The sequence below is a fragment of the Brachionichthys hirsutus genome, chromosome 16 (genome assembly GCF_040956055.1).
Source record: "Brachionichthys hirsutus isolate HB-005 chromosome 16, CSIRO-AGI_Bhir_v1, whole genome shotgun sequence".
In the NCBI taxonomy this organism is placed as follows: Eukaryota; Metazoa; Chordata; class Actinopteri; order Lophiiformes; family Brachionichthyidae; genus Brachionichthys; species Brachionichthys hirsutus.
This window is the reverse complement of record NC_090912.1, coordinates 5,207,933-5,228,300: the sequence shown is the minus strand read 5'-3', so window position 1 is coordinate 5,228,300 and position 20,368 is coordinate 5,207,933. Positions and strand designations below refer to the sequence as shown.

The following is a 20,368-nucleotide window of genomic DNA, read 5'->3' as shown; positions in this document are numbered from 1 at the left end:
CCACAGATTCCACAGCATAGTTGCAAAACTAATAACTCATTTGTTTCCCCCCTGAGGCACAATGTGTCCATTTTGTGTTCTGAACAAGTAGCTTCCACAGAGTGCTACAAAAGGGCCACTCCAGACAAAAGCATCAGCGTCAGTGACTCAAGAATTAGCTACAAATGCGGAGCAGATCAGAATTAGAGTTTGTAAGCCATGTTCACACCGACACAAACGCTTAGCAAATCTTGCACAGCATTTCCTTTTTTCTAAAAAAAACCCCACAAATTACTCACACATTCCTTGAAATTTTATATTATAGTCTCAGATGGTGACAGTTCTGTTTTCTGATAGTTAAAAAAAAAAGACCATACTCTGCAAAACAAGTTTTATTGCAGTACACAGGTTGACTTTCTTGAGCTGTGCTCACTGCCTACCAGACACATGGACGCATGGGGGGGGGAGGCTGGCACCACAAATACCACAAGTGTGTGCCATGAAGCGGGAGAGAAGGTGATCGTCAATGAGCCGACCCGGACCCAAGTGAGCCACACATTTGTCCAGATTTCACTTGTGTTTAGCCGTTTTAATTTAAAACATAAACCAAGGCCTTACCCAAGCAAAAAAAAATAAAAAATTACTAAAGAGGAGAAAGGAGACACGTTCTCAGGCGAGGCAAGCGACGAGCAAAACACAGAAAAGTACCTGCACAATACAGTCACACAAAATCAAAATGGAATACGTTGGAGGCAAAAACATTCAGGAGCAAACAATGGCATTCATCTGTTTCAAAGTCGCTATTTGGCATTAGTGAATAAAAAAAAGCACGAAGAAATAATGAAGCCAAAGATTTAGAAAGAAAAAAGAAGAATGCTGAGATGATATAAGGCTTCTGATTATACCGTCTAATTGTTGCCCAACACGTGACCAAAAAGACATCCAATAAGAACCGGCACTAGTGGAACTCCCTGAATCACTTTACACATCTCATCTTTGAGGACATTCATTCAACCTTCCTGATTGATCGACCACACTTGAAGATTTGAGACAATCACCCTGATATCGCCCGTACATTCCTATGCCATGTTTTTAGGGATATCAACTTCACCGAATCAAAGACTGTTTGAATATCAACATTATAAAGGCACTCCTAAGTCCAATCATTCTGGAGATGGGAAAAAAAAAATAAAAAAAAAATATCATCTACAACGAAACTGTAAAAACAGTAACTGCTATACTGACACTGCACATTCAGAGTGGTCAAATATTTATCACTTGGCGATTGAACGATTGTATTTTTCCATTGTAAGATAAGAAAAACTGGAAAGAAGGGCTGGGAGCCAGAAATAGAGCTAAAAGTGCAAGAAGTTAAGGACAACATATGTGACCAGGAATCTGGTGTGAAGAACAAGTAAATCCTGGTCTGTGTGTAGGTGCACAGGCGGAATGAGAGCGCGGAGCAGACAGGGAGAGTACAGTACGGACACAGACAGGGAGGAGTGGTGTGTTCAACCCATCAGTAAAAGATCACGCTAGACTTTCCTCCAGGAGGGTTCAGGACCCTGTTATGAGAGCGAGGCCGCGGTCCCAGATGAGGCTCGTGATTCTTCGGCTCGGGAGACCGATTCCTCTCTACCGGAGGCGAGGATGTGGGAGGAGGCGACTCAGGCTCTGGGGGAGCTGGGACAGGAGTAGGCTCTACCTTAGCTGGAGGGGCGACTTCCTCCTTGACCTCAGGCTGGCTGACCTTGGCCTGGGGTGCTTGGAGAGGGGGAAAAAAGGAAATGTTACACCAGAACAAAATAATATCCTAACTGGAAAGTTTGTCTCAAATGACACAGATTGTGCCGCTTCTGGAAAATCCTATTGAGAGCAATGAGAAATCAGTTACGGGATGCACACCTGAGTTTATTTTTTAGGATGTTGCTATTACAACATCATCATGATAGCATCAGCTTTTTTTTTTTTTTATCTGTGGTTTGCTCCAAACAGGTTTTTTTTTTTTTTTTTTAAGCAATACACAATTCTAGCAGTCTTTTGCTGCTCTTGTTTCAACTTGCAAAAAGCCTTCAGAAAGATCAGACCTCCTCCAACGCTTATCTAGAACGCTCTCCATAATCAATTCTGTGTCAAAAAGCATCAACAGCCCAGCAGAGAGAAGTAATCTGCTTTGCAGATATTCCATAATACATGTAGCACTTCCTTGTGTGAGATACTCACCTGGTAATTCAGGTTCAGGTACTACGCATAGCTTGTCCTGTAAAACAATTCAAGACATTTTTTTTTAGTTATGTTTTATTGTTATACATCATTCCCCTGACACATAACACATAGGTCATGGCGTACCTTTGGTTTATTTGGGTGGTTTCGACTTGGACTTTGGACAGGAGAACTTTCTGCAGCCCCAAATATATTGTTGCTTGGCCCACCTGGCGGCATGGTTCTCTGTGCGTGAGGTGAAGATTCGGATGCCCCAAATATTCCGCTACTCTTCCCACCTACATTAAGTATTAGAAACATGACATGTTAATCTCTGTCAGCATTTACTTTCAATGGGGCCGCTTTGGCCTACTGTGTGGTACAACAGATTTTTTGACACCGTGGCAACCTCCTGAATGAAAAAGAAAAGACATGTGAATTGAACTTCACGCCTACTCACCCATTCAGCATCGGACATATGCAATGAAAGAAAATGCCTGTCATATACTAACCATTCTGAGGATACTAAAGCCAAAATAGCTATTTTCCCCGATGAAAATTATTTTTCAACAGTAGAATGGACTGAAATCATAAAGGCCAACAAAATCAGGATGTGGATTACATTCAGATATGAACAAGAGTGAAAGTGGTTCAACAAGAATCACCCCATTATAAAGCATAAAGCATTTTGACACCCTAATAGATGCTTCCACTGGCCTGCCTGGCCTAGACAATGATTAGCACCGACATGCAGCTCTGACCTGGGGGGTTTGAGCGCCTGGCTACATTCTGAGCCTGCTCTGGAGGAGAAAAGATCTTCGAGGCCATCTTATCAGGTCTTCTTGGTAATGCGACGTCTTCTTTATAGCCACCAAACAAGTCACTGGAGCCACCTCCAGGAGGATGCATCACCCTGCAGAAGACAACCATAGATCACTTTTATAAGATCCCGTTGGACAAGGATCACAAGGATGGATCGCGGGTTAAAGTCTGGCTTTAGATAGAAAAAGACAGATCTTTAATGCTTTCCTTTGTCTTGGGTTTACAACAATATTATACTGCATAGACTTAGATCATTTATGAACACTGAACTGTATCGGAAGAAGTCAATTGTAGCCCAATAAAAAACGATTACAATATTTTGAGTTGACTCAGTATCTTGCACTTTATCGTCAAATCACTGACACTACTTAAAGCGAGGACAATGGCAGTACAAAGAAAAGCAGCCTCACACACTTCCGCAGGCTCGGCGGACAACGCCTGGCTCGCTAGCTGGAAAGGCTAATTCTCGATTTGCTAACGAAAAGTCAACTAAAACAGTGACGAATACTGGGATATGTTAGATGAACACATGTATTAAAACACCAGGGCAGACAGTATTACGTTCGAAGTCGACATCAGACAAAGTGATGATGCAAGAAAGCTTCGAGCAGCTCTCGGTTCGTTTGAGATAACTTACTAGCTGATCGACAGACTATCGCACGCTACGAGACGTTTACAGGCCGCATCTTTTCGCACCTTGAACTCGGTTTGGCACGCGGATCCAAGCCTTGAAACATGTTCGTCGAAGACATGGCGGATTTGTTTTAAACCCTCAAGTTTCCGAAGACAACTTTGCCAACTGGGGTGCCCCCGGGTAAAGAATTTCAGTCCGCCCAACTATGACACAGAGGAACGTCGGCGGTCCACTGCCAAGTTGTTGACGGGAGTACGGGGTGCGTTCGATTCACCCTCCGAGGACGACACACTAACACTGAAGCGACAAGTCTCGTTTTAAAGCGTACTTCTAACTTCTACAGATGCTGGTAATGACATAGCAACTAAAATTAAAAAATGTCCTTATATCCAAACCATTTCCAGTCTCTACCCGATGCGTTGCAGTCAGGTTTTAGTCAATGTTAACCCGCTCGCAGTAAACGTGGATTTGACTGGGAGAATAATTTCGGTGTACGCCGGGAAGGAATTTGAGCGCACCTCCTAAATTCCACTTAATAATTGGATCTACTAAACGTCAATCACATACTGGGCGGGGCTTATGTTTAGCGTGCCAAAAACCTCCATTCACTTGATGACGTTTGTTGAAATTATACGTAATTGCCGAATAAATTAGTAGATTATAGAGGAAGCGAATGTGATTCAGATTTATGAAAATGTATTTTGAGGAAATTTATACAGTAATCCAGGAATAGAAAGGCAATTGGCCTTCCTCGTGACTTTTCTCCCAAACAATTGGCGGAGCTTTCTGTCAATCATATTTAATCCATCGTCCTCGTGTCTTTCTAAACCAATCATGCGGTTTGTTTACGAGTTGGTGGGCGTGACTAAACGCGTGGCCACTCCAACCCCAGGAACTGTCATTGGAGGTAAACCGGCAGCTAGCAATGCTAGCTTGTGCCACGACTGGGAATATCACCGACAGGTTTCTAGCACAGGTAATTTATCAACTTTGATACTGTTATCCACCTACTCACATGCTTTATGCTTCAGATAAAATAAACAGAAATACTTTATATCATTTTTTTTGCTTGTTAGACTAGAATGGAGTTGACGTTAACGCTAGCTAGCCAGCATCCACGCTAGTAAAGTTTCCACGTTCGGAATTGAAGTGAATCTTGTGTACATATAGTACAATACATGTAGCCTGCTGTACAAATGATAATATGGGGTTCATCAATTATTACCACCTTCGAATTAACGTCAACACTCTTGTGTTTATACTGATCGAACCGCAGATCAGTGGTTCGATCAGTGTAAACACAAAGGAGCTGTAATGATGCGGAGGAAATATATCATTCTACCCTGACATGGATTTAATTGTGTTCGGATTTTAGTTTAATTTGAAGTTGTGCTGCATTTAGAGGCTGTATTTTAGTTAAAGTTGCATCCATCTGTTTACATTGCCGTTACATAAAGTTGAAGAATTACAGGGGGCGAACATTAAAATAAGATCTGGGCTCTCAATACACTCTGATCATCTGCATCGATGTGCGCCGTTGCGTTTTACACGAATGAGCTTTTGGATGAGAAAACATGAATGTAAGGTCGTGTCACAGTGTGAAACTGGGACATTACTCCTTCCCCAGACTCAAACGATTCAAGACCAATTCAACATTCTTTGTTGAGCTTTATTTGTTTCTACAATCCCTGTGATTAGTGAGAAAATAACTGAGTAAAATGGTGCTAAAAAATGTGGGAGTTATCTTTTATGTTTACACAAAATATCACTGCTTTGTAAATATCCTGCACAGAACAAGGTCCCGCTGGGCTATAAAACCTCATCTTGATTTTGACTTATTTGAGACTATACTCATGTAAGCAAATAGTGCATTGTCATAAACCCAGTTATAGGTTTTATATAAAATAATTTGTTCTACATGCGTAATTTCTACGGGCGATGGTGACGTAGTGACAAAATCCACTTGCACACAGGTTAATAAAACTAAGGATATACTTTCAGATTCGCGCACCTCGCAAAGGTTGTAGATAATTCTCCGTCTGCAGCGCTCGCATGAAATATGTTATTAGTGAGTGTTTTTTATACTTTGTATTTATTTTTCACTGAGTAATGTTGCTGATAGAAAAACATTTGAACTGCGCAGAGTTCAGCTCAGGCGAGCAAGGAGAGGGCAGAAAGCGGAGCGCTCGGTCGAGCTTTTATTATGCTCCATTTGGTCGCTTTTCGCCCGTCTAACCGCTCGGACTCATGGTGAAGAGAAAGAAGACGTCCCCGACTACCGAAGAGCACGAAAACGGGTAAAATCGCGTCGGAAATAAACACTTTATGGAGAGGTCGAGTGCGCCGAGGGCTTTCGTTGTCGTTTCTGCAGGGCGCTAAACCGAAAAAGCGCCTCGCATTTCAGTTTAGTTGAAATGCGACGCGAAATATCGCAAATCCGAGCCGAAAGATGTCCGGCTAAACGCCGCGGGCAGCTGGTAAACTGTTTATACTGTTGGAAATATCTCATCTCAAGGCGTTAAATGCGTATATTTCGGTGTTGTTTTGTCGGGACTGGAGAGAAGGATTTGAAACAAACAGCGGCGGCCATGTTGGAGAGACAGTGAACGTCGTCTTTTAGAAGTTAATTTTGCACACACTATCTCTTCTAATGTGACATATTTCATTTGAATGGGGTTCTGGCAGCATGACACCGGGCTCCAGGGAGGGGATCGGTGTCGGTGACGGGAGGAATCCATCCAGAAAGCCCGAGGAGGAGAGCGGAGAGCTGGCGAGCGAGGAGCGCAGCACAAAGGGAGACGGCGGAGAGGAAATCCTTAATCCATCTGCCACGGTTCTCCCCGCTTCTCCCACGAACCGAGCCGTGCTGGGGTCCAACCAGCACCCACAGACCTCCGTGGAGCCCACCCTTCCGTGTCACGACCAGCATCATTTTCTCCGATCGAGCGTTCGACCTCCGAGCAAACGGATCCGGAAGGATTCAATCGGCTCGGCCATCAACGGACACGGCGGGGCGAAATCCAAAGGTGCTTCAGGTGAGGGGGGTCCGAACAGGTGGGAGAGTTAGCAGCGGGGCGAGGCGCACCCCTCGGCGTGTTTGTGTGTTTGTTTGTGTTTGTTTGTGTTGACGTGAACGCTCCCCGGACTTCTGCCTCCTCTCAAGCCCAGATGCAACTCGGTCCTCTGAACTGGGGCTGATTTAATCTGAGGTGCCTTTCAACAATGATCAGTAACACTCTCAAGGAATCTTCTCATGCTGATTTTAGAATAGGGGTTGTTTATAAAGTGTGCGTGTAAGGAAAAAAACAATTCCTGGCATAAGACGTTTCTATTTCTGGCAATCGGAACAGGAAATGATGGCGACTTTTATTTTCCAGGGTTATTGTGAATGTTTTTTCGCCCTTTGCCAGTTTGATTGACACGTTAAGCGAATCAATGGAAAGATAAACATTTTGTATTTTCTTTTAAAGAAAAATGTAATGATTCGTACTTTCCCTTATAATGGTGCAACGTTCAACTTGCCTCAGGTGAAGTCTTGTTTTAACATTTGTTGAGTTGGAAGTTGTAGCTATGAAAACACATTTCTGAATCTTAATTCATGATTTATTCCTCATGTTTATTGAAGAATGGCTGATTTGTGTCAGTGTATGACACTGCTGCACTGCCGTGAGAGTAAATTATTTTCTTTATTTAAAATGCCTCTTATAAACGCATTACACAGAAATAAACATGATGTAGTATTGATGAATTAATTGACTCCCATAGGTATGATTGGATTTCCATTCCATTCCATAGAAAGGGGAATGGACTGATTTTCAAATTCATATTTAGATGCCATATTCGCCCACACCTCCTTTTTAAAAGAGACACTTCTAGGTTAGTGCCTATCAGACTCAAAGATTTGCATAAATTATTACCCTTTTTGCCTGAAAATCTATGGCGGTCCGAACATGAAGCAGCGCAGCAATCGCCAGTTTCTGGGTGCTTGTGTAGAGGCCTCCTGGCATTGTGCGCCGCGTTGGGGTAAAGTTGGCCCTCGGAACCCTTCGCTAGTTGAATTTGGACCGTGTGCTGTGGACCTGGCTCGAGCATCTGATTGCTTTCCTGCATCTCTGCCAGAGCTGAGCCACAAAGGGAGACGCTCTTTGGGTTTTCCACTGTAATAGCAGGAGGTGTTTTTATGTGTGTGTGTATTTTAACATGTCTTAAAACCACGTTTCTCACAACTTCTTGTATTTTTTTTCTATGTCGTGAACAAAATAACTCATTTTCAGCTTCTTTTTTTTTTGCTGTGATATTCAAGTTGTGTGTTTCCCCCCCCTCTGAATTTTTCATGATTCGTGGATATTTGGTCACCAGGGGCAGAGAATGTCTCTTCCTCCCAGGGGGCAGTTGGGCAGTCTGGGCCAGTGGCCGGTTCCACCGGAGGAGTGTCCAAGGCATCCAAGGGGCAAGGGCCTGCTGAGAAGGAGGAGCAAGCTGGCAACCAGAAGAGGGCTCGTCGGCAGTGGGAGTCTTGGAGCGCAGAGGACAAAAATAGCTTTTTTGAGGGGATCTATGAGGTAAAAAAATATGGAATCTTCTAGCTTACAAATTTAACCTATTTTAAGGGACAAAAACGACATTTTTAAGTCATGAATGCTGTTGTGTATTAAGCATCATAATCTACTTCAAACCTTCATCTTTACTACTTTTATCTCCAGCATGGGAAGGATTTTGAAGCTATCCAGAACAACATTGCAATGAAGTACAAAAAAAGATGCAAGCCAGCCAACATGGTGAAGAACAAGGAGCAGGTCCGCCACTTTTACTACCGGACCTGGCATAAGATCTCCAAACACATTGACTTTGCCAACGGTGAGCTGCCTTTAATCTTGTGAAAGTAGGATGGAGGAAAAGTATCATTTTTGAGAGTTGGAAGCCTGAGATAAAGTTTTATTTTTACAATAATATTCAACTTAATGCTTTTATTCCCACTTTTCCTTTAATATCCGTTTGAGTTTTCAGAATGGTTGTCATTGCGGTCATTTTCTCTGGTGGATAAAAGTTGCCTATTATTCCCTACACTTGCGGTTTCTTGTTTTAACATTTAATAGAAGAGATTCTGGATTTGTTCGTGTTGGACTAGTGCTGTCCTCGTATGTATTTATTTTATCCGTTCCTTTAAATGCCATGGCAAGAAACGATTAGTTGCCAAATAACGAATGGTGTTAGGAGTTTCCTTTCCGTTGTATATATTCCAAGCCCTCCTTTTCAAACTCTTCCTTCACTGATGTTTAAATTGGACTTTGTTGAACAGAGAAGCTTCGGCCCAAACCATGTGTTAAAATCCTCTCCGTTATCTTTATACAGCTTAGAGGTCATCTGCGTTGTTGCTTACGGCCTTGTTGTGTGTTGTTCCTCCTCAGTGTACACCAGAGTGCTGAAGAAATCCTCGCAAGAACTCTACGGTCTGATTTGCTATGCTGAGCTCCGCAAAAAAGTTGGAGGATGTAAGTGAAGGCTGTCAACGTCTCAAACGAAATGCTTTTTTGAAGGTGTGTGTGTGTGTGTGAGAGAGAGAGAGAGAGAGTATGTTTTTCTGTTGGCTGGGGACACAAGGGATGTGATTAGACAACGCACGCACCCAGCCATGCGGGACAGTGTCGTAAACACCGCTCTGCCTCTGCCTTTTGTGCTCGACAGTAATGGATGACAAGAACGCGGCAAAGCTCAACGAACTCATCCAACAAGGGTAAGTCTGGATGGGTTGATATGTTAAGTATTTAGGTTTGTTAAGTATTGAGTGTGATTTATAAAATATGGCACTATTGAGAGATCTTCCTGAAGATGATGATGATGATGAAGAAGAGTTCCCTGTGCTTGTCTGTCTGTCTGTCTGACCAGGGCCACGACTGTCCGTTCCAAAGGGAGGAACTTGCGAATAAAAGCGCCCATGTGCCGTGCGCTGAAGAAACTCTGCGACCCAGATGGTGAGTGTGAAGCGCTTCTTAGATGCCCGGCAAGCACTGTTGCTGCACTGTAAACAAAGACCCCTCCTGAAAGTCCAAACGGAGGTGGTGGTGAGGCGCCGGCTTTCTGTGGGCGGGGCTTTGGCAATAACAGCGACGGCATGTGGGCTTATGGTGTTTCCATGGTAACTCCGTGGGAGCAAAACGAAGAGGAGGACCAGCAGTGAGATGATGTAGGCATCTGATCAGATGGGCTGTGATCAAATTTGGAGAAAACTTTGCTTTGACCAAATAAAGGAAATTGAAATCCCCGTTGCGTGAATCCGCCGTCTTGGAGTTGTTGAAGTGTTGCATTTACTCTTCGGTGGCGTTGTTAATCTAGTAAGCATGAACTTTTGTAAGAGAGCACACGTAACTTTTCAGAATTGCACCCTCAGCGGTTTTGCAAGCGAGTCGCTGCAGTTTTAGATTTTCCGTGATTGCATGTACTGTCTCTCTCCTAGAACACTCCTGCGGCTTCTTAGAGGTCTTTTATTGATTTTATTCATTCTGTCCCGCTGCGTCTTTTTGCCCCTGCAGGGGTGAGTGACGAGGAGGACCAAAAACCAGTGCGCCTCCCCTTGAAGGTGGCGGTGGAGCTCCAACCACGTAGTAACCACTCCTGGGCTCGCGTCCAGTGTCTGGCCCACAACCCTCGCCTCAGGTCGGGCACAACCCTTCAACATTTAGTCTACATGATGCGTTATATTTAGTGTCAAGTGGACTATTTAAGACCATTTAGTAAAAATAAATGTCCCATTTTATTATTAAATGTCAGCAGGCTGTTTGGTTACTAAATTTCGACAGAATAAATCCCTGCCCAGATCAATGGCCCCTTCAATTCATATGTTTACTTTTTTTTAACATTAGACCATGTTGAGCTATGCGTATAAGGAGCAGATGCTGAATTGTACCTCCTTAAAACAGCGGCTTATATATGAATCTCTTTTTGTGTCTTTCCCATCCCAGGATGGTTGTTGAGCTCCACAGGAAAGTCTCCAGCCTCATCGAGTACCTGAGACAGAAGTGGACGTATCACGACCAGCGGATTGTATCCTTGGAAACGTCGCGTGGCTTTTGCTTGCATCGAGCCGCAAGAGTTCGTTGTCGAGCCATTTTGTCAGTAACATTTGGAATAGATAATAAACAAAGCAAAGTTTTTCATTGCTGCATCTATGATATGCAGCCAGCTTTAACCGGCTGCAGTGTGCTGCATAGTCCAGTATTGTTGTCGACTTCTTTTGTCTGTCGGCCTTTGTGGAATCTTTAACTGTGATTCAGCTGAAGAGTCTCATCGAGCGGGAGGCTGTAGAGGGAGGCCAGTCCAGCGCGTCGCCTCCCAGCAAATCCCAGCAGGAGGAGCTCTTCCTTTACCCAGCTGAGAGCAGCACCTTGACCACGCTGCCCGGCGTGGCACGCGTCGTTCATTCCAAGGCCTCCTGCACCGTGCACTGGCTAGAGAGTGGTAAGAATAGGCCAAGCACAAAGGAATTGCCGGCTGCCCAGATTCTGGGTATTCACTCGGCTCCGCCGCTTCGGATCGGCACCAAGTCCGGACGTGGAGGCCCAGCGGCTGCTGTTGCCGGGGGCTCGTCGGTGACATTACTGGGTGATGGTCGTCGAACTGAGCCCCTTATCCCAGAGACTTTTCAAGACAGTTCAACAAAACTAGATGAGAAGAGACCCCAGGATGTTTCTGCCCCTGCCTTTAACCATCAGACCGTTTCCCACGGAGACGAGGGATCTGTGCTTTCTGAGGAGACAAAGGCTAATGCAAGCGTGGAGGCCAGTGGTGGTTTAGCAGTAAACAAGAGCACGGAGAAGTTGTGCAGTGGTACAGAAACCCCTCCTGAGCAGTGCAAAGATGATCAGAGCACCAGCACCTCTGCTCCAGAGGTGAACCAGACTCCTCCAGCTAAACCTGCAGTGGCTGGGTCAGAGGAAGGAGTTCTGCAGGGTCCCGGACCAACGACCAAAGAACGCGCTGTTGACCAGATCAGAGAGGAGGGCTGGAACGCCCGGGACGCGGAGAACGTCACCCTGGCTGAGCTCTACCTGATGTTTGGGAAGCCTGGCAAGCTGCAGCTGGAGTACGAGTGGCAACCTGTTCTCGTTCCATCAAGCACCCACGAGAATGGACAAACCTCGGTCCAGCCAAAGGCCAGCAGGACACAACGTGTTTTGCGCTGCCTGCTCAAGCTGGTTGCCACCGAGGTCAATCCTAAACCTTTGGTAGGGATCAAGTGTTGCTTCACCGATTGTTGTTGCATGTTTTATTTGTTGACCTCTGAACCTCATGACTTGTTTTTTGTTTCTATTTTCTCTTCTTCAGGCTCCGGAGCTGTGCTCGACTGCGACATCGCCACTCAAATCCCACCAGGAGGAACAAAACCAAGCCTTCACACCTCCAGGGAAAGGCCCCATCGCAGGCGTCCGCAGCCCCGGCTGTGGGCGGCAGCAGGCCGCTGTCCGAGGGGCCAGGCTGCACCAGCAAATCACCGGAGCGTCCGGTAACTAGAGGACGCCCCACACACTCCGAAACACCAGATCAGTGTAGCCGATGTCCTTGAGCACTGCAGCTTAAGAATCATAAATCAGCTTTGTTCTCCGACGTACCGCTAGTTAAGTCTGTTAGTGTAACTGATGGGCAGAGAGTTTAAGGATCAAAAGAGTCCGCCTGAAAACGAGGGTCCTATCCTAGTGAATGATCGTCATCCTCCCATGACGCATCTCTCTTGTGTCTTTGTTCTTCAGGGGGACGCAACCTCCCACGCTCTCTGCTGGGGTCGTGCAGCGAATCAGAAGGCGGCGTGTTTGCAGTGCCCACTACGTTTCCCCCCAACAGCTCACGACACAACAGAATGTTTTCCCCCAACAAGGAAGCAGAGCTAGCCTTCAGGCAGCAGCTCGACTCCATCGGCGTAAGCCAGAGAAACGTTTATGTCAAATGTACAAACGGCGAATCTATACTCCATCAACGGGAATCATCACTAATGTTTTTACGGCCTTCGTTACAGATGCAGTCCGATCTTTTCCTTTCGAGACAGAGAAAGCCTCGAAACAGACAACTCCGGAAACCACTTGTCGTTCAGGTGAGAGAACGGAAGGGTGCTGGGAGAATTGTCTTTGTGTGAAATGCTGATATTCAGTTTTAGGGAATTGGTTGAATGTTGCAGGTCGTTATTAATTGTGTGTGTGTGTGTGCGTGCGTGCTACGACGGACCTAAAAGGTAAACATTGCGTTCATTTCAGTGTCTTCTGTTTTATCCGTAGCGAACACTCCTTCCCCGAACTACTGGGGATACTCCTCAGCACGTCTGCTCCTTCTCCATCCTCTCCAACTCCTCTGCCACAGGTACTCTGCAGACACCCAGATCCTGAAGTACAATCCAGTGTCACCAAAGGATGGAAGGGACTGCCTGCAATAGTGCATCTGTCCAATGCTATTGTTGGAGGCTTTCTTGAATTTCATTCTAATTGTACCCATGAGACAGTTTTGTGCCAACAATGGTCATTGCCTTTCTGTTTTGCTCTTTGTACACGCAGATAAATGTGGGTTCTCCTTTTCAAATATCTGGCATCATCACTTCCTGTTTTCTCTCATCAGGAACCGGATCCTTCCGGCCGATCCATACTCGCCTGGCTCCTTCCTCCCGTCCCCCACTGTCCAAAACGTCCCCCTCTGCAGCCAGCGCTCCAGCAGCCAGCCAGCTCTCCAGTATGTCATCAATTTATTCTTCCTATTTTCTCTATATATTAAAAATCTGAAATTCTTGTCGGGGTATAATTTATATTGTACACTTGACGTTTTTAATTTGTCTCGGGCTCAGCAGTTAATCAAAATATCTGAAAGTCGGCGTTTAAGATCTCTCGCTGTAATCTGTCTGGTTTTGGTTGATTCACGGAAGACTTTTCCCTGTTACTGTGTTCATGAACTACGTCACGCTCAGTCCCACGCCTCCCCTCCTATCCAAACAATCTCTCAAAATGGAGGTGGAGACAAAACGGCATGGACGACGGCAGCACAGACATTCACTCATTTATCCAGACTCTGCATCCGCCGACGTGTTCTGTACTTAAAGTCTTCCTTCACCAAAGGTTGCCCACGTATTAACCATAAGAAGTAGTCCTGCCTTTGGGGCTTTTCTGAATGGTGATCATCTTCTCCATCCACATATCGTAAATATTTTACTCTCTGTTCACCGAAGGCACGGAGGATGCGTCACCCTCAGATTCCCTTTTGTGTATTCCGATTCCTGCTTTCATTGACAGAGTTCTAGCCTCGGGTCGCTGGAAATGCTGATCGGTTAGGCCAGGCGTGTCCCAGACACCTTGTGTCTCTAAGCTGTTGCTGCTCTTTCAGGCGCCATTGACCTGGCGGCTAAGTCTGCAGGTATCATCCCCGGCAGCCCCTGTCGGGAGCTGAATCCTCCCAGCGACGACGGCGCCGCCCTGCTCACCGCCGCGCCCGTCGTCGATGCAGAACCAGACCCTGAGCTCCTCCAACACAACGCGCCGGAGGTTAGCGGTACACACCAAAACACACACACAAAGTACTTACTCAAAGTGAAATTTGACCGACTCTTTGTACTTGTTTAATTGGAATAATCTTCGTGTTAATCGGTTGTTTACGTCGCTTTGATTACTCAAATCATGTCAATAGTGTCCTTAGGAAAGGGATGGAGAACAGCGTCTTTACTTCGGGGGGGGTGAGTTGAGCTTTAATGTTTGACTTGTTTTCACAGAACGGCGTTCCTCCGCCATCTCCTGGCGTGACTGGTGGAGAGTCTCTCCTCTCCCCGCCCAGTGTAGCCTCCCTCCTGGATATCTCTCTTCCTGGCCCCCCAGAAGAAGCTCTGGCCCCCGGAGAACCTCAGACACACATCAGCGACTCGATCATCGAGCTCGCCATCAACTCTGCCCACTATGGTGTGTGTTTCGGTTTTGCACTGGATGGGGGCTTTTAATCAGGCTGTATTCATGACTTCATGATCTTTATGCAACTGGCCAATGGCTACAGGTGAGGAGGCTGCGCTTTCCCCAGCCAAACTGAGCAACAGCGACGGCTCCAAACTGCTGACCTCGTCTCCCTCGGTCAGCCCGTCCAGAGGCTGGATCCCGTCACCCAGCCACGACCCCCAGTGGTACCCCAGCGACTCGTCGGACTCCACGCTGGGATGCCTCCTCTGTAAGTATTTCCTCTTAAATAAAGATAAATATATATACGCAACACGTTCAGAAGTTGCGTATATATATTTTTCCAACTTTTATCATTTATTGTTGCTTTAATTAATGCCCTGTGTGCTTTTCAGTCAAAATAAATTCTCTGAACAGTGGCATAGCTAACTCTAGTCTTCCATTCGCTCTTTCTCTGTGACCGTCTTTTCATTCCAGCCAGCATGGTCTCCCCTGATAAGGGCAGGCGGACCAGCCTAACCCCCTCTGGCCCCTCCAGTGGCACGGCTTTGCTTGGCCCTAGCCTCCTGGACTGCAACTCCCATGATTCCTTTCAGTCCCGTGGTCTTCCTGATGTCGCGGAAGTAAGTCCAGCCCGTATCATATCTAGTTTATTTGGTTTGTAAAAAAGCTCCCATGCTGTTTGTTTTTTTAAGCTGCTGTCGCTCTTCTTCACCGAAAGCTCTCTGGTATTTGTTTTGCAGATGGACTCCCACCTTGCTTGTATGATGAGTGAGAGCAGTGTGGACTACATCGCCTGCTTCAATGACTTTGCTCAGGAGCTGGCTGTGACGGAGCCCTCCATCCCGCCACCCTGAGGAAGGGAGGCTCCGCCCATTTAAGGTCTGCTGGAGGGGCTCAGTCTCTACACTGTCCCTTCTTTCTTCGAGACAAAAACGGCTGTGGAGAAAGACCCAACCCCCCCTAAAGCCATCCCTGCCCTGTTTGTAAAAGTGCAATAATCATGGTGAACCTTGACCAATGTTCAAACTGCGTTTGAAATGAGTAGGTTTCACCGAAAATGCCCTTTAAAAACACTTTAGAAAATCAAATGTGTTTACAAAACACAACCTCATGTACAGGAAAATACTATGCCATAATTGAACAAAAATATTTTCACTCTTGTCTCTCCCTGCTCCGGGTGTGCAGTAATTATAACCTTTTCTCAGATTCTGCCTCAAATTGTGTAAATTTGCAACGATGTGCAGAAAGTCGGGGCCAATTCGTTGCTTTAGCGTGATTTTTCAAAGGTATGTCTTTGACAGAGGGAGTCAAAGTGCTGCCATTTTTATTTTACCCCCAAATTTCTATTCTCTTGTGACTGCAGCCTCTGTCGTTCAAGTAAAGCACAACACAGCAGGGCAGGTAGGAGGCGTTTGATGCTGCCCTCCATTTAATGTGTTGAGCATTTCAGGTTTTAATAACAGCATTTTAAGAACATGTGTGTCTGGAATCAGGTTCTTTTTTGGGGGGGGGGGGGCACATGTAAAGTGGCAGCTTTTGTTTGGTAGACTGTGATTGGTAGATCCTGAGCGTCTGCAGCCGCCGCCCTGGTACTGAAACCATAATAGTTACCATTTTCATCCGCTTCATGCCATTTATATCACTGGTTGGGTTGTTAACAGTTCAGAAGTAGCACAGATGCTTCCATTTTTCACTTTGTTTTCTTTTTTACATTAGTTACGCACCCAAATATTTACTTTTGAATAACTTTGCCTCAGCGGTTGGGACCCTGTTAACCACCACAGCAAACGTTATCACTCACTTCTGTTCACCATTTTGCTAGCATCTTGCACTACAAAGAGGCTGAATCCCATAATGTGATGAGCTACATACTATTTTTTTTTTAATGTGAAACAGTTCCGAGGTGTTACACTCCATTTAAACTCATGAAAGGGAGAAGTTAGTGGAAGCGTGTTAAAAAATCAAACACTAAAGCCATAGCCGAAACTCCTTATATTTATGTTTTTAAGCCGTTTCCTCATTCTTTAGTACTGAACAAAATAACCTGATTGGTTGGTCTTGTTATATATTTACCCATGGGGCACTGCGTGCACTGGATGCTATCAAAGCACTGTGGCTTGTCACGATTGGCTTCTGAACGTTCAACCATTGCGTTCTACTTCTATTCACTGCAAACAGAAGTCCAGATGTGATCCAGTGATTTCTGCATTTCATTTCATTAGCACCATAAACATTTTGTCACGTGCAACTTCATCTTAGTGTCACTTATTAAGTAGAAGTCATTCCAAAAGTTATTCTAAAAATGTCCTAAAGCATTTATGACTGCAGTAGAAAGGTTCTTGACATTTTACCGTTGCAACGAAAAGACTTTATGAAAACAATGAAGCTAATTCTTGAAAAGGAAATAACAGCAGGCATTGTCTTTAAATCTGGCGTATCGTTTCTGTTGTAAAAAGTATTCACTGTGCTTTTTTAACAATGTAAATTGTTATTTATTTATTAACATTTCTGGGGGAAGAGTTTAACTTAAAATTAAGAAAACATCTAGAATGGGGGGGGGGGAAAAAATTGAAATTCTTCAGTTTGTTGATTTTGTGCATAAAGAGGTTTTTGTTTTTAAAACGTGTCTGTAATTTGTCTTCATTTTGTTCTGTATTTATTTATATTACCGTATATACTTATCTGACTGTTAGTTTTTCCTTCTGGACTACCGGACTGATTTCTCTTTGCCATATTATCCTTGGCTCTCCGAGCAAATCTAAATAGGACTGAGATTCACTGTAACGGTGATAAATCAAGTCTATGCGATTAGTTATGAAATTCTCATTTAAACACTCAACTATTTGCTTGAAGATGTGAAACAATGAAGTCAGGTGACCGTCTTGTCAGTGAAAGACGAGTACATTTTCTTTTTACAACATACAGGCAGAGAGTTACAGAACTTCGCGCTGCAGTCCATTTGACGACAGGGTGAAACGGTTCCTCTCATGTCTTGGTCCGTTTGCCGCTGATGACTGCGAGGCTCCTGATCTCTCCTGCAAGCTTCATCACTCGTCTTTAGGTTTCTGATCCTTGCGAGCGCGGGAAGACATGAGTTTGAAGAAGAGCGCCGGCCACAGCGTTCGGAGGTAAATGGCCAGCGTGGGGAGGGGTCCTGCTAAAACCACATCTTTGCTCCTCTGACAGACAGCCCTCAGAACAGCCTGGGCCGCAACCCGGGGGTCCTGACCCGCTGCAGTGGTTTTATCTACAACTGAAAGCAGGTCACAAACAAGAAACTTGCTGCATCAAGGCTGCGAGTAGGTCAACGAAAACAGGAAGCTGTTACATGGTTTGGATTGTGTTACTTCCTGTTTCATCATTTACAATTTATTTATAATCTAATGCACCAACGGATTCATGCAACGTCCAAAAAATTTATATTTAGAAGGATTTAATATGTATAAACATGCAGTTCTGTATGATTAGTTGTTTTTAAATGAGATTTAGCTCATTATAAATGTTTATATTTGCTGCAGGTTGTTAACGGATTATTTCTAGGCCCTCTTCCTCTTTGCGGTTGAACTTATCCTCAAACAGACGACAAAAGAAAATCCAGACAGCGGCTTCACTGGAAAGTCATCAGTTTTCTAACTTTTACTCCAGAATAATTAAGTATTGCTTGAAATGAAGCAGCACATTTGTGTGTTTAATGAACAGTTGTCGCAGCGATTGGTCGCACACGTCGCTCACTGCCTCACCTCCGTACTTGGAGCCGTCTCCCGTGACGGCGTTGATTGACAGGTTAGTCTGGATGTACCCCGGACTGATCACCGTCACCGGAATCCCCCGATGCTCAATCTCAGCCCGTAAACAGTCGAAGTACGCCTGGGTGGCGTGTTTCGAGGCCGCGTCTGGCCACAGGTTGCACCAAGCAGAGAGTGCAGCTTCAGTTCGAGTCGACCGCACGCATTGAGAAACCGCCTGCAAATTCATCAGCTTCCGAATCCAATGTCGAAAGAGCACTTACAAGCCGATCTGTGAGGAATAGCGATCTTGCCCTGGACACTGCTGATGACGACGATGTGGCCGCTGTGCCGACGAACCATAGACGGAAGCAGCGCTGCGAGGGGTGGAAAAAGCACTGAATGCAGAAACTGAAAAATATTAACGCTACCAATCCAGACAAATCCGACACGAGAGCGAAGACTCAGCCACAGAATGACGACTCGGATTCATCTTAGATTTCATTTCAAGACGGTTTGAAGTTTCAGTGGTGCGGCTCCCGCATATATTTGTGACTTTCACCCACATGCAGTACTCTCCTCAGCTCTGGCATCAAAAACCTTTAAAACATTTCACAGTCCAAGCTGCTCGACTCACCAACCTTGAGTGAGAGCGATTGGCCCAAAGTAATTTGCTTCCATAACGTCTCGCTGAACTGAAACGCGCGTGTCCAGGATGCTGCCACGGTAACTGATTCCAGCATTGTTGATCAGGACGTCCACTTGTCCATAACACTTCAGGATCTCCTCTGCAGCTCCGTCCACCTTGCTTCTGTCCGTCAGGTCGAAGACGACAGTGCTGGGCGTGTAGGTCTGAACGAGACGGAGTAGAACAGTCATTTTGTGCATGTTGTAGCTGCTTCTATGAGACGACATCATCGACCGATGCCAGTCATCAGCGGTCTTCTCACCCGTCGCTGTGAGCCTGTTGAACCTGCTGCAAGCTCCTGGACCACCTGCTGTAGGCGGGCTGCATCTCGCCCACACAGCACGAGTCGAGCGCCTGCAGCATGGAAGACCCTTGCACACTCTGCAAACAAACAAAAACACATTTACATTTTTACTGTATACTACAACTGCTAGAATGCAACTTATGCATGTGAGCTGAAAGCAGGGTTGAGCGAGTAAGGGGGAGGGGAGGGGGGGGGCGACCTTTCCCCAGTCCAGAGCTGGCTCCTGTTATGACCACTACAGCGTCCTGCAGAGCGGCTCCTGGTCGGAGGCGGACAAGCACACGATAAAGCAGCAAGATCCCGGCACTCGCCAAGGCCAGCGGAAGCGCTGCTCCCAAAACACGCTCCATGGCAAAGCTACCTGCAGACAGACGCCACAAGTTTAGCTTGGAACATGGCAGCCAATGCACCCATTGGTTTCGTATAGAAAAGCCACCCTACGAAGGGCAAAATATTCACCCTGCATCGCTCGTTCAGATCATGTGTTTCTTTATTTATACGGATTCCATTTGCTACCACTAGTTAATATGTTACAGATAGTTAAGCCTCTTAAACTTATTCCAAAGAAGTGCCATCATTTATCTGTCTCTCACACACACATTCCTGCTTTATCCACTCAACAAGTATTATTAACTGATGGTTATTGATCACCAAGGTAAAAAAAAAAAAAGGGACACTTTCGAATAGCCCTATGCATGACGAGTATTACTATCATTTTAGCTTGTTTTCTTTCCTTTTGTGGCTGTTCTCGCAGCTGTGCGTATTAATAATCGTAAGTACAATGACTCCAGCAAAACGTAGTAGCTGAGGTGAGGATGCTAATGCTAGTGCTAGTTAGCAGCACCATTACCTGCGTGACAGTCAAACACGGCAGCGTGAGCAGATGGTACGAGATCTGTCAAGATGCACCCAAGATGGCGAACTGACACGCCCTATTTTACTTTCAAAATCTTTCTTTACCTTCATCACCGAGGCCATAGAGACGCATACTTTATATCTGAGATATTCTAATAAGAGGAACGACTTGTCTGTGAGCAGCCATTGCGGCCGCTGGTTGAGTTTAGACACGAGAAGTAGGATTGGCTAGAATTAGTACGACAAATT

The 20,368-nt window shown here is 45.4% G+C and overlaps 3 protein-coding genes across 3 annotated transcripts; 1 reads left to right on the top strand and 2 right to left on the bottom strand.

The window, feature by feature from the left end:
- Nucleotides 1-208: 208 nt before the first annotated feature.
- Nucleotides 209-3,839, bottom strand: jpt2 (Jupiter microtubule associated homolog 2). Its single transcript, XM_068749955.1, has 5 exons — nucleotides 3,700-3,839; nucleotides 2,943-3,094; nucleotides 2,329-2,480; nucleotides 2,203-2,239; nucleotides 209-1,743 (listed from the first exon to the last, which is right to left on the bottom strand). The coding sequence occupies exons 1-5, from the start codon at nucleotides 3,753-3,755 to the stop codon at nucleotides 1,499-1,501; spliced, it is 642 nt and encodes a 213-aa protein (XP_068606056.1). The 5' UTR covers nucleotides 3,756-3,839; the 3' UTR covers nucleotides 209-1,498.
- Nucleotides 3,840-5,884: 2,045 nt separating this feature from the next.
- On the top strand, nucleotides 5,885-15,401 carry cramp1 (cramped chromatin regulator homolog 1). Its single transcript, XM_068750241.1, has 20 exons — nucleotides 5,885-5,934; nucleotides 6,323-6,663; nucleotides 7,997-8,199; nucleotides 8,341-8,494; nucleotides 9,046-9,129; nucleotides 9,323-9,371; nucleotides 9,524-9,609; nucleotides 10,168-10,291; nucleotides 10,597-10,678; nucleotides 10,909-11,859; nucleotides 11,960-12,137; nucleotides 12,382-12,548; nucleotides 12,645-12,719; nucleotides 12,901-12,982; nucleotides 13,235-13,345; nucleotides 13,991-14,148; nucleotides 14,373-14,556; nucleotides 14,648-14,815; nucleotides 15,022-15,167; nucleotides 15,288-15,401. Exons 1-20 carry the CDS (start codon nucleotides 5,885-5,887, stop codon nucleotides 15,399-15,401), a joined length of 3,507 nt encoding a protein of 1,168 aa, XP_068606342.1.
- A 547-nt stretch (nucleotides 15,402-15,948) lies between these two features.
- Nucleotides 15,949-20,245, bottom strand: dhrs7b (dehydrogenase/reductase (SDR family) member 7B). Its single transcript, XM_068749945.1, has 7 exons — nucleotides 20,115-20,245; nucleotides 19,464-19,625; nucleotides 19,223-19,341; nucleotides 18,914-19,124; nucleotides 18,557-18,649; nucleotides 18,288-18,440; nucleotides 15,949-17,800 (listed from the first exon to the last, which is right to left on the bottom strand). Exons 2-7 carry the CDS (start codon nucleotides 19,612-19,614, stop codon nucleotides 17,595-17,597), a joined length of 933 nt encoding a protein of 310 aa, XP_068606046.1. The 5' UTR covers nucleotides 19,615-19,625; nucleotides 20,115-20,245; the 3' UTR covers nucleotides 15,949-17,594.
- Nucleotides 20,246-20,368: the final 123 nt, after the last annotated feature.

Coding starts and splice junctions, on each gene's coding strand:
- dhrs7b (XM_068749945.1), bottom strand. CDS start 19,614: ATGGAGCGTGTTTTGGGAGCAGCGCTTCCGCTGGCCTTGGCGAGTGCC. Junction 19,125..19,222: donor CAACAGGCTCACAGCGACGG/GTGAGAAGACCG, acceptor CGTCTCGTTCAG/ACCTACACGCCCAGCACTGT. Junction 17,801..18,287: donor AGACGGCTCCAAGTACGGAG/GTGAGGCAGTGA, acceptor ACCTGCTTTCAG/TTGTAGATAAAACCACTGCA.
- jpt2 (XM_068749955.1), bottom strand. CDS start 3,755: ATGTCTTCGACGAACATGTTTCAAGGCTTGGATCCGCGTGCCAAACCG. Junction 2,481..2,942: donor CAGGCGCTCAAACCCCCCAG/GTCAGAGCTGCA, acceptor TACTTAATGTAG/GTGGGAAGAGTAGCGGAATA. Junction 1,744..2,202: donor ACCTGAACCTGAATTACCAG/GTGAGTATCTCA, acceptor CCCCTCTCCAAG/CACCCCAGGCCAAGGTCAGC.
- cramp1 (XM_068750241.1), top strand. CDS start 5,885: ATGGTGAAGAGAAAGAAGACGTCCCCGACTACCGAAGAGCACGAAAAC. Junction 6,664..7,996: donor CGGCGGGGCGAAATCCAAAG/GTGCTTCAGGTG, acceptor TTTGGTCACCAG/GGGCAGAGAATGTCTCTTCC. Junction 12,720..12,900: donor GGAAACCACTTGTCGTTCAG/GTGAGAGAACGG, acceptor TTTTATCCGTAG/CGAACACTCCTTCCCCGAAC.